Raw genomic sequence first — 12,771 nt, 5'->3', positions numbered from 1 at the left:
TAACTATAAATATTACATTTCCCCAAAGCCCAAATCATCAAGTTTTAAAAAGTTCAAAACTGCATTGGACTTTGGGGATACTTTTTATAATTTAATCAGATATACTTTTAATTTAACTTAACTTAAATTAAATTAAATTCTTGATTTAAAAATACAGGCCAGATTTTATTTTGAAAACCATTTTTAATAGAATTCTTAATTGGAAAGAGTGTGTGGAATAAGAGAATTTTTTTGCATTTTTTATTAAAAAGATATTAAACTGATTTCATGTTGGTAACATTTATGAAGTACAAGTTTTCTCAAAGTACTTTGTCCATAAAATTATTTTTTTTAACCAAAGAGCAAGAAAACTTGCTTAAAGACTGCAGCTCACTAATTTTTATTAGTCCCATAGTCACCTGCATTAAGTTGCTAAATGAATAAGTTGAAAAGGCAATCCCAAATCACAGAAATGTGAGTAAACCAGTAGGTGGAATTAATGTTGCTGAGGCATTTGTCAATAAGGAAGAATTCCAAGGAGAATTAAAAGTGGAGTCCCTTTTTTAAAAACATAAATTTTCCTTTCTTTAACAGCTTTTATTTTTTCTAGATTGCAAAAAATTAGAGTTGGAAATCTTCCCATATTCAGCTATTAGTCTTACTAATTTTCACTATTTAGGCATTGCTTTCCTAGGAATGGTGGGGTGAGGGGAACTGTGGAGAATTAGTTTCAGGAGGCCCAACAGAATGAATCTGATTTAAAGGGGGAGTCCTCCTGACCTTCTGTAATTATATTAAACAGAAAAGTAGTCCATCTTAAAAAACAAACAATTTTTTATTTGAGAAAATAAAATGTCAATATGTTGTACGTTTCTGGACATACTTAATCTAGGTTCTGCATACTCTGAGAATTGAATTAGTTAATCATTATCACTGGTTTGTTCACTAATTTTCATGTAATTAACTTTTACTTTCACACTACCTTCTCTCTACTGAAGCACTACTCCAATGTTTTATCCAAATAACTGGCATTCATGGCACTTTAAGGTTTGCAAAGTGCTTCAAAAATTCTGTCTCATTCAATCTTCTCAGAAGCTCTAGAAGCTAAGTGCTCTTATTATTCTCATTTTTCAGATGAGGAAACTAAAATTAAAATTGGATGTAATGAGTAAGGAAAGAAAATCTGAGATTTGTCCAAAGCCATACAACTAGTTTTGAGGCAATGAATTAATTGATTATTAAACATCTATTACATATTTACTATGTACTTAATAGTAAGTATTAGCATTATAGTAGTAAACTAAATACAGTAAATAAATAATTTAGTAAATAAATACTTACTAAATACAGTATTATAGTACCAGGCACTAAGCTAAGTCCTGAGGATACAAAAAGAATCAAAGAAGCTTATGGTCAAATGGGCATGACTTTAACCCAAGTCTTCCTAATTTGAAAATGACTTGAAATCTCAAAAGCATTGCCAGTGGAATGTAAAGTCTGGCAGATTCCATAAAACTGGGGAGGCTTTTGAATGTGCACTTGGCAGTGAACTGTGTACCTGGGAACAAAGGACTAGTTTAGCTAGTCAGAGAGGCTCTCTATGGTCTATGTAATAGATCAGGTAAAATAAAGCAGAAATGTCAAACACTTGGATGTAATTTGCCCACAAGGACTTCAGCCTGAACTTAAATTAGAATGTAATTTGACAGTATTCAACAAATTAAAAATACAACAGAACATACATAGTGACAATATGTGGTTTTCTAAGTCAATATTCAGCCCACAGAGATCCTGATGTATAATTTAGTGTCCTCTTTTCCTCCATTTCTAGTTGAGTTTGATGCCACTGGATACAAAGTGATGAATTTTTTAATGATAGCAACTCAGGTTTTTTTTTTTTTAACCAAATTGCATCAGTAGAGATGCCCACAGCCAACAAAATCACAGTTCCTTAATTATTAAAATTTGTTAACTATAAAATTTAAAACATCTTTTTATGTGATTTTTATTATTCAGCACTCTGTTTTCTATGTAAAAGTGAAAAATTTTATTTAACAAAGTTAAACAGGATTTCAATTTATCATTTAGCCAGAGTTTTTCTTTTTGATTCAACTTCCCTGCAACAAAGTTTTTCTTTTTTTTGCATCTGGTTACCCTAGAGTTCTTTAATGATTAATTATCTAGTTTTAAATAGTATGGAGCTCCAAAGGACCTTAAAAAGCTACATATATATTGCATATATATACTAGTATATATATGCAATATATATAATATATATATACCCATATAGTCCATCATCTTACTTATAAAACACAACTTCTTGTCTTTGATTTCACAAACCTTTTTTTTAATATTTGATAAATACTTTTGTTTTTATTAATACATTATTGGTTAAACATTGGTCCTAAACAGCAGAGAATATGTGCAAATTATGCCCTTCCCTCCAAAATACCTCAGACTGCCCAAGAACTTCTTCTCCTGCCTTATCTCTATTTTTTAAAAGGTACCTGTTCACTTAGATTCATAATCTTAGTATCCTCCTCTGTTATCCTTTCTCAGTCATCCTTCATAGCCAAGCTTCCAAGTGTTGTCATTTCCTCTCTCTCAATATCTCTCCCAAAGATCTCCTTTTCAGAACACACACTGTTACTGACAAAATTCAGGACCTCATCATCTCTCACCAGGACTATTGTAAGAGACCTCTAAGCTGGGCTCCCTCTCACGTCTCTTCCTACTCCTAGCTGCCTTCCAATTAATTGCCAAATTGCCAAAGAAAAAATTTCCTAAACTGTAGATCACCAATTCTGTTTTTCAAGAGCGAGTTTCTTCAGACAATTTCTGTGTTTCCTTTTCCAAAGCTCTCATTTTCTTTCCCCATTTTTTCCCTCTCTTATAAAATCCTCTTTGAATTCTTCCAAAAGAGCCTTTTAAATTGAAGAGCAACTCATATCATCCTCTAAAGCTTCATCTGGAGACATTTTGTCTTTAGTATTCTCAGGAATTGAGGTCTGTTCTTCCTTGTCTCCATAATAGCTATCTTTGGTCAGTACTCTTTCTGCTTTTTTGCTCATTTTGAAAAATTGAGGTCTGCTCTTAGGGCAAAGAGAAGATTGTTCCAAGCTTCCTCTACAGCCAACAGCAGCTTCATACTGCCTTGGAAATTGGGGTACTAGTTTCCTTCCCATGCTAGGTGATTGTGGCCAAGTCTTGCTTGTTATGCCTCCTGATGCATTTTAGCTAAGAGTTTCCCACTAGATTCCCCCACTGCTTGGAGGCTTTTCCATCTTGGGTCTCCTTGCAGTGAGCTTGTGCTGGACCCCATCCCCCATCCTATTGACATAGACCTTTCTTAAAGTTCTTCTAAATTATCTTCTGCTGCAAATTTGTTAGATCCCAAATATTTGTGGGTTCTGTCACTCTAAAACCTGTTCAGAGGTTTGATCTAGTGTTGATCTGAAAGGAAGCAGGAAGAGCTCAGACAAAAATCTGTCTACTCTCTGTCATCTTGGCTCCACCCCTAAAATATAATTTTCAAATGGCTAATTAGGTTGCCTAATTATATCATTGCGAAAGACAGAGCTGTTAATGAATTCATATATATGTTTGTGGGGTTTTTTTATATTTTAATTTTAATAGCAAGTCTGTACTATAAAATACCAAACTTAAAAATTTAAGTTGTATTCTTGCCAATAAGATGTTGGTCAGAGGCCAAGAAGTTCATCTTAATTATTTTTGCATTCTTATACACTGAAAATAAAACATTTAAAAAGATACTTTGTGTAATGTACTTTGTACAATGTACTTTGTGTAATGTTTGGCTAGATCCTGGAGATCCTCTGGACAAACCTTGGTCTCAGCAGGATAGATACCACGGGGATAGTAAAGAATAGAGTTTAAAGTCTTTATTGTCTCCTTCACAGTCTGTGTCTGTCACAGTCTTGATCTTAGTAGAGGAGTGGAGGAGACAGGAGAGCCACTAGAAGAATGGTCAAAGATGGAATGTTTCATTTCTAGTCCTCTCAGTCCTTAAATACCCTATTACAATTACATCATTACAGCATACTGAATATGTGTGAACTAGAGAACCATTACATCACCATGCTAAGTACTAAGTATATGTATACTAGAGAACCATCATCTCATCAATTCCATTGAGTTAACACCTTGTTTTGAGTATCCTTGTTTCAAGTATACTTCTCCAAAATTCCAGCCCTCTACACTTTGAAATGGAGACATTTCAACTAAATGACTATGTTGAGGTTTTAATTTGATTTTCTCTTACTTGTAAACCTCCTAAGTATAATCCTATATTGTCTCATTGTAACTGAATTATTACAGAAATATCTGAACTACTTTTTTAGAGATCTTTTTTTTTCTGATTCAAATTTTTTATTTGAGAATTCAGTAAAGGAGATGTTCAATTGTCATAATGAGCAAATAATGTGCTCTAATGTTAGAAGTGTAAGATCTTGTTTATGACTCATTATTATAACAATTTAAGAACTTGCCTCTGATTTTACATAGTCACAATGGACATATTATATTGATGTACTTCACTTTACAAAATAGATGTGTTCCAGAAAAGTTGTACAGTATAGAGATTGAATCAGACTTTCATTTATTAGACAATTAGACAGCATGCTCACCATCTTTAATTACTGCCATGCCATGTTCCTCTTCTGGCCTCTCTCCAACCAACCTGTAGAATTAGGACTTAACATTATCTTGCTTCCTCTCATCTCTCCCATTAAGGAAAAGTTAAGGGAATTTTTGTTCACCATTTTAAAATACTGATGACCTTTGCATTACAGAAACTATTTTAAAATCCTATAAGGAATTTTTGATAAAGCAAATAAAACAGAGAAGTTATAAGGAATTCTTGTTAAGCAGATAATCCATTACCAGTAAGTACAGTATAATATAAAGAATTTGAGATTTGGAATCTGAAGGCCTAGTTTCAAATATTGGCTCTGCCATAAAATACCAAGTCAATTTATGTCACTTCAACTTTTTGTACTTCAGTTTAAAAATATGTAAAAGAAAAATGTTGGACTATAAAATCTTTAAGATTTTTAAGTCTATTCTATGATCCCCCATAGATAACTTATAAGGAACTTAAAACTTACAAATCCGAATTTTGCATTTCATACTCAGTTTGTTCAGAATTACTCAGGGACCTACATCTTAGTTTTTATTTATATAGCATCCAGATGCTCTATACAGATTTACTCTTTTTGTGTATTCATTACTCATGAAATTTACTTGTGAATTTTAGTCACTTAATTTGAAGAATAAGTTTAAATTTCAGATGTTTTTGGCAGTGATTAAGGATTTACACTTCCTCTCTTGTCATAGAAAACAGTGTAAGCCATATATTTTAAATGGTTCATTAAAAATGTGACTGATCATTAATGTGTCACATAATAGTTAAATATTAAGAACTGGATTTTATCCTTTGCAGTAGCATCAAAAAACATTTTTGGGAAAACATAATGGTTTTCCCTGGCATTAACCTGAGAAATGTTCAACTTCTATTAATAACCTGTATGTGTTATACAAAATTCTTTATTGACTTAATTGATCTTAAGTTTTCCTGGTCTTCTTTTAGCTTATATATTTTTTCACTCAGGGAAAATGAGTTTTATATATTGAAGACTTGATCAGGAACTAAGATAATTCCTTTTTTTCATGTCTTTGATTTATCTTTCAAGCTTCAGAAGATTTCCTTAATTCTCCTTTCTGGTAGACTGAGTTGGTATTTACCTTTCATGACAGAACAACACAATTTCACATGTCTTTCATGGACTAATGGATAGCTTAAAGCAATAACTATAGAGTTTAAATTTTTTTCTCCAAATCATTGCTTTAGTTGCCCCCCCCCCCCAGTAATGCTTATCTAGTTTATTTCTCTTCATTCACAAAGATTCATGAGATTTCCCTGGATTCAAAGAAACTAAACATTACCTGCATACTAATAAATTTCACATTGTGCTCTTTTTTGCAGATCATTTAAGGGAAAAAATGTAGCTGCTTCACAAACTGATCCTTGCTTTCTATACTTTCTCATGTAGCTTTACCAGTTTTCTTTTTATGAAGAAATATCTCATCCAATCCCAAACTATTTCAATTTCTATAATGTATCCTTTCAAATGGCATCTCCTCCACTCATTTTCTAGGTCTTCTTTGATATATTGAAAAATATAATTTATTTTTTCTTTTCCCTAGAATCATATTGTGATCTTTATTCTGTATCAAATGATTTACAAATACCTTCTGTACAAATTCCTGCTTGACCCAAGTCTAGTAGAGGTTAAGTCTCTAAACCCTCAGTGGAAAATAACTAGACCATTAGCATTTACCCCCACAGCTAGGAGTATAGGGGATAGAGTCCCCCTGAAATCAAGAAGACCTAAATTTGTCTAGGTTCACAGCTAGGAGTATAGGGGATAGAGTCCCCCTGAAATCAAGAAGACCTAAATTTGTCTAGGTTCAGACACTTATTACCTGTATGATCTTAGCAAGTTACTTTACCTCTGTCTGCCTCAGTTTCCTCATCTATATACTGAAAATAATAATAATAGCATTTAGCTCTTAGGATTGTTGTGAGAATCAAATGAAGTATGGGAAAGAAGTAAGCATTTATCTAGTACTGCTATGCACCAGGCACTCTACTAAGTGCTTTACAAATATTATTTCCTTTGGTCCTCACAACAACCTTGTGAGGTAAATGATAATACCTGCTTTGCAAAATTCAAGTGCTGTATAAATGCAAGCTGCCATCATCATCATCATCATCATCATCATCATCCTTCTTTTATTAAAGTTTGCCTTGAGCATTGTATTAGAAAAGTCCCTTGAAACAATGTAAGACTTGTGTGTCAATGAGATTTTGGCTAAGATCATTTCACTCCAATATCAATGTTCTTTTTTTCTCAACCATTCTCATCAATGTTACCACTTTGACCAGTGTTGAGAAACAATAAAAGTGGTCAATATGTCACTATGTTTAGGTTCCAAAATCAAAATAGTTATGAAACTAAATCTGATTTCCGCAGATGATCAGCTTCAATTAGAATTCGATTCATCAAAACCTTATTAGCACTTACATCCAATTCAGAGGAAGTGAAGACATTATCCTTGGGATGCCATTGGTCCTCTTCAAGAAAAAAAAGTGGAACAACAAATAATATTAAGCACTTCCTGAGTGATGTAGGAGCCAGCTTCAAGTAGTTGTGTTTTTAGGTACATTTAGTATTCTATTTTAAATGAACAGAAAGTCAAAGCTTTTGTTATTGTTTTAGAAGGCTAATTTGAAAGTACTATACCTATGGGCTAAACTATATTTAACAAAATATTCTCTATTTTAGTTATTATATTAATCAATTAAAATACCTGGTAAGTAAACCTGTTTATTTTTTTTATAAGAAAGCTGCAACAGAAAATGATCAGTACATAACTATGTAAGAAAATTTACATCCATAAAATCAACAATGCTACAATTCATATTTTAAAAACAGCTTGTGTTAATTACAGTGGAACCTTGATGGAAATCACTCTATGAACAGTTCACATTTTAATGACAAACTTGGGTTTGTGATTTGTACCAGTGCTGGTTAGACATAAGCATTTTTATCAAACTGTTTTGAAGAGCTTGTATTTTTAAAATCTTCTCCACTCTGGTACTTTGGCCGAGAAGACAAAACAGATGTCGCCCCATTGTATGTATATGCCATTCTGAAAGGCAAGGAAACAGTTTTGCATATTAAAACATATGTCTGTGGTATGAATAAGGTGAAAGGAGAGAAATATTTCCCTCCTTTTTCTATAAATAACTCTGATAACATTTCTTTAGCATTTCTGTATAATACAGAAATATAGCAGGTTTTTGAGCATATCTCATTAGTATTTATTAGCATTCTTGCCTCTATTTTTCCCCCCAACTCTGTTTTTTTTTTTTGCTGAGGCAATTGGGGTTAAGTGACTTCCCCCCAACTCTTAAACACACATCATTCATCCTAGTCAAAAAGACATTAGAAATTGCTAACAATAGTTTGTGTCTCTGTTGTTAAAAAGTGAGCTGCTGTCAGGCCAAAATGATGGTTATGCTTTAGCAACCTCTACCTACTGTTTCCTTTGAAACCTAAATCAGGCTTTTCTATCTTGATCTTATCTGAGATGAATTAAGAAGAAAAGGATGTATTGATATCTTGACTGAGAGAATCTCTCTCACCAATCTTGTGGAAGGTTGATGGAAGTAGGTAAAATTACTGGACCCTCTAGGTTAAGGGTAGAGAGTTCAGTGCTAGAATCTAACACTCTTACAGCAGTTTCTTCACTGTTTACTCACACTTGACTATTTTTGCATATTAAAATATAGTAACCTTTGTTTCAATACTGTACTTAAAGATTTACATAGCAATTGAATTTATATAGTTTCAGGAACACAGCCATATTACTGATATGATTAACTGAGGATGTTCCCTACCAAGCAGATCTATTAAAAATTCTGGCCCCCTTACATGCAACCTCTCCAAATTTGATTTAATAGAGTTTCTCTTTAAGAATTAAATTAACGGAACTGAACCAGCTACACCCAGCAAAAGAACTCTGGGAGATGACTATGAACCCCCACATAGAATTCCCAATCCCTCTATTTTTGTCCACATGCATCTCTGATTTCCTTCACAAGCTAATTGTATACTATTTCAAAGTCTGATTCTTTTTGTACAGCAAAATAACTGTTTGGACATGTATACATATATTGTATTTAACTTGTACTTCAATATATTTAACATGTATTGGTCAACCTGCCATCTGAGGGAAGGGGTAGGGGAAGGAGGGGAAAAGTTGGAACAAAAGGTTTTGCAATTGTCAATGTTGAAAAATTACTTGTAAATAAAAAGCTATAATATAAAAAAGTTAAAATAAAAAAGAATTATATTAACTATATTCAATTTTTTTCACATATGGAACTTAGAATCTTAATATCATGGATTCAGAAATATCGAAGGGAATTTAAGAATTTATGAAGCCCAATTCTCCTCCTTTTCCTGAAGATTGGGAACTAAGATTTAGGCAAGAGAGTAGCAGAGCTTAGATTAGAACAATTTTGGAGTTTTCAAATAGATCACTTTTGGCTGCATTTCTTACCTGGGTGTCTTGCTATTGTCAGATATTGAGAAGCAAAATATAACACCACCAATGATGCAAAGTGAAGCTCCTGCCCATCCAATGAACAAAGCAGCTCCTAATTCATATCTGCCAAAAATGGGACATAAGTTCTGAATTACTTATTTTGAAAGCAAATTGTATTTTAGATCTGAAACTCTGGTGATGAATTATTAAATTATGCTCTTCAAAAGAAGAGCACTTTCAAAAGAAGATGAGTTGGAATAATTTATATGAGGCTCTATGACATTTGCATTTTATTAGTAACAATCATCACTTTTTTTTTCAAGGAGTAGGAGTGTATCATAATTCTAGCATTTCAGTCTTTTTCAAATCATTAAACTTTTATATCGGTATGCAAAAACAAAAGAATACCTATCATCAGGGAACTTTCATTCTACTATTGGTCTATATGTATATATACGAATAAATACAAAATATATAAAAATTACTTTAAAATTGGGAGAGAATAGCCTACAACTGTGGGAATCTGAAAAGTCTTCCTGTTAAGTGGTGACAACTGTGCTATGCTTTAAAGAAAGGAATTCTAAGAGAAGATGAGAAGTCATTTAGAACATGTACAAAAACATGAAGGTTGAAGATGTAAGATATATGTTGAAAACAATTTACAGGCTGGAAGAAAGTATAAGAAGGGCAGTATGAAACATAACTAGAAAGAGAGGTGACAGTCTCTGCTATAAGAAAAGAAATGATAGAACAGTAAAGAAAAGAGAAAATATTAAGGGAAGTTTGAAGAATGTTAAGTGTTAATATTGCTAATGGTCAGATTCCATTTCATAAATTCCCAAGTCACAATGAGAATAAAGAATCTTAGTATGCTGGATGATGAGTACCAGACATGGAGTCAGACATCTTGGGCTTGAATCTTGGCTCCAACACTTGGTTTTATTCCTATAGACAAATTACCTTGAAGTATCTATTTCCTTACGTGTAAAGTGATACCTACCTCAGATCTATTATGAGTAAAGCCCCATGTAAATATTACATAAATATTAGTCTGTAAAATATATTTTGAGATAGAAAATATTTTAGAGAATATCTAGTGCAATCCTTGTTTTTCATAGCCGATGGTCCAAACAAATTGAGTGACATGCCTATGCTCACATGGGCAGTTAAGTGGCTGAGCCAGGCTTTCTAACTCCAAACCCAATGTAGCTTCCATTATACCATATTATCTCCCAGTGAGTTATTAATATTTCACTCATACTTTGCTCCTAGAGTGCATATGCTGTTTTGTGCTTTCATTTGCATCCCGGGTCCTAAGTACTGTTTCTAGTACACATTGTTGCAGTTGTTTTTTAGTCTTGTCTGAATCTTCATGTCCCCATCCAGGGTGTTCTTGGCAAAGATACTGGAGTGGATGGCCATTTCTTTCTCCAGCTCATTTTACAGATGAGGAAACTGAGGCAAACAGGCTGAAGTGACTTGTCTAGGATCATATAGTTAGTAACACATTTGAAATAGAAAGAAACACACAGAGTCAAAAATAAGAACCTGTTGTTTTATCTGACACAAGAATGTATAGCTAGAGGCAGCTAGATGGCCCAGTGGATAGAGCACCAGCCCTGGAAATCAGGAGGACCTGAGTTCAAATGTGACCTCAGACACTTAACACTTTCTAGCTGTGTGACCCTAGGCACCAATTGTCTCAGAAAATAAAAGATATAGCTAGCAATCCTGATCTCAGACAAAGCAAAAGCAAAAGTAGATCTAATTAAAAGAAATAATTAGGGAAAATACATCTTGCTAAATCATCAATAATGAATATCAATACTAAATATGCACCAAATGATGTAACATCCAAATTCTTGAGAGAAAACTTAAATGAATTACATAAGGAAATAAACAGTAAAATTATACTAGCTGAGGGTTTTCACTTTACTTTTCTCAGATGTAGATCTGTAAATTGTATATAACCATAAAATTAAAAAGAAGGTAAGGAAATGAATAGAATTTAAGAAAAGTTATATATGACAGGCCTCTGGAGAATATTGAATGGGAATAGATAGAAATTTGCCTACCTTTTCTCTTAGCCATAATGGTACCTTCACAAAAATTGATAATATATTAGGGCATAAAACCTCACAAACTAGTGCAGAAAAACATATTAAAAGCACCCTTTTTGGAGCACAATGTAATAAGTCCATCCAATAGTTAGTCTTAGAAGCATAGACTAAAAATTAATTGGAAATGAAATCTACATTCAATGAGTGGGTCAAAGAAAAAGTCATAGGAATAATAATTTCATTAAAGATAATGAGAATAATGATGCAATGGGCCAAAATTTGAGATGCAACTAAAGCAGTACTTAGGGAAATTTTCATATATCTAAGTGCTTATATAAGAGAGAAAAAAAGATCAATGAATTGGGTTCACAATTTAAAAAAAAACTAGAAAAAGAGTAAAAAAAACTCCCTCTAAATACTAAGATGACAATTCTGAAAATCAAAAGAGAAATTAATAAATTGTAAAGTTTAAAAAATGAAATTAACAAGGAAAACTGGGATCTGTTTTTATTGGGAAAAACAAATAAATTAGGTAAATCATTGGCTATTTGATTTTTTTAAAAAGAAAACCAAATGAGTCAATTCTCTATATATTTTAGAAATTAGGCCTTTATCAAAACCCTTGGATATAAAATTTTTCCCCCGTATTCTGCTTCCCTTTTAATCTTGTCTGCATTGGTTTTATTTGTACAAAACATTTTTACTTAATATAACCAAACTTATCCATTTTGCATTTCATAATGTATTCTATTTCTTCTTAATCACAAATAGTATCAAAAGTTGAAAAGGTAAATGCACTACCAATGAAGATGAAATCAAAACAAATATTAGAAACTCTATTGTCCTATTATATGCCAATAAAACACAATAAGAATGAAATGAATGTTTATAAAAATACAAATTGCCCATATTAAGAAGAAATATAATTCTTAAATAACATTAATGTAGAAAAATGAATAAGCCATAAATGAAGTCCTTATGGGGAAAAATATCCCTGCAGGTCATATGGATTTATAAGCAAATTCTATTAACATGTAAAAAAAACAATTAATTCTAATATTGTGTAAACTATTTGAAAAAAACAGGCAAAGAAGGAATCCTATTAGATTTTTTCTATATTACAAATATGGTTTTGATACCTAAATCAGGAAAAGCAAAAAAGAAAGAAAATTATAGCCTAATATCCCAACAGATATTGTTATAGACATTTTTATTAAAATACTAGCAAGGAGATTATAATGATAAATTATAAAGATCATACTGTATTACTAGGCTGGATTTATATCAAGAATGGTTGGTTTAATTTTAGGAAAACTGTAATCACAGCTGATCATATAAAAATAGTAAAAAAAAATAAACAAATAAGGATTATATCAGTAGATGCTAGAAAAGATTTTGACAAAACATGACATCCATTCCTATTTTTAAAAAAATAAACAATAGAAAACATACAAGTAAATGGAGTATTTCTAAAAATGATAAGTAGTATCTAAGCAAAACCAAAAGCAAGTATTATTTGTAGTAGGGATAAACTAGAAGCCTTTTCAATATAAAATACTTGGGAGTTGACCTGCAAAGACACACTCAGAAACTATAT

General features: G+C 32.2%; 1 protein-coding gene across 3 annotated transcripts in view; it reads right to left on the bottom strand.

The window, feature by feature from the left end:
• Window positions 1–12,771, bottom strand: part of CLDN10 (claudin 10) — a 202,932-nt gene that overhangs the window by 73,452 nt on the left and 116,709 nt on the right. For 2 of the 3 annotated variants that reach the window (XM_051984017.1, XM_051984016.1), the window contains exons 4-5: window positions 9,130–9,237; window positions 7,369–7,713 (exon numbers count right to left, since the gene is read on the bottom strand). The exons of the other annotated variant lie outside the window; for it this stretch is intronic. In XM_051984017.1, the coding sequence (XP_051839977.1) occupies window positions 7,593–7,713; window positions 9,130–9,237 (229 nt within the window). In that variant the 3' untranslated portion in view covers window positions 7,369–7,592. Of the gene's footprint in view, window positions 1–7,368; window positions 7,714–9,129; window positions 9,238–12,771 lie in introns of those variants that run through there. 3 annotated transcript variants of the gene reach the window in all.

This window comes from Antechinus flavipes, chromosome 3 (genome assembly GCF_016432865.1).
Source record: "Antechinus flavipes isolate AdamAnt ecotype Samford, QLD, Australia chromosome 3, AdamAnt_v2, whole genome shotgun sequence".
Lineage (NCBI taxonomy): Eukaryota > Metazoa > Chordata > Mammalia > Dasyuromorphia > Dasyuridae > Antechinus > Antechinus flavipes.
Note: the sequence above shows the minus strand (reverse complement) of the source record. Positions and strands in the feature narration are given on the sequence as shown.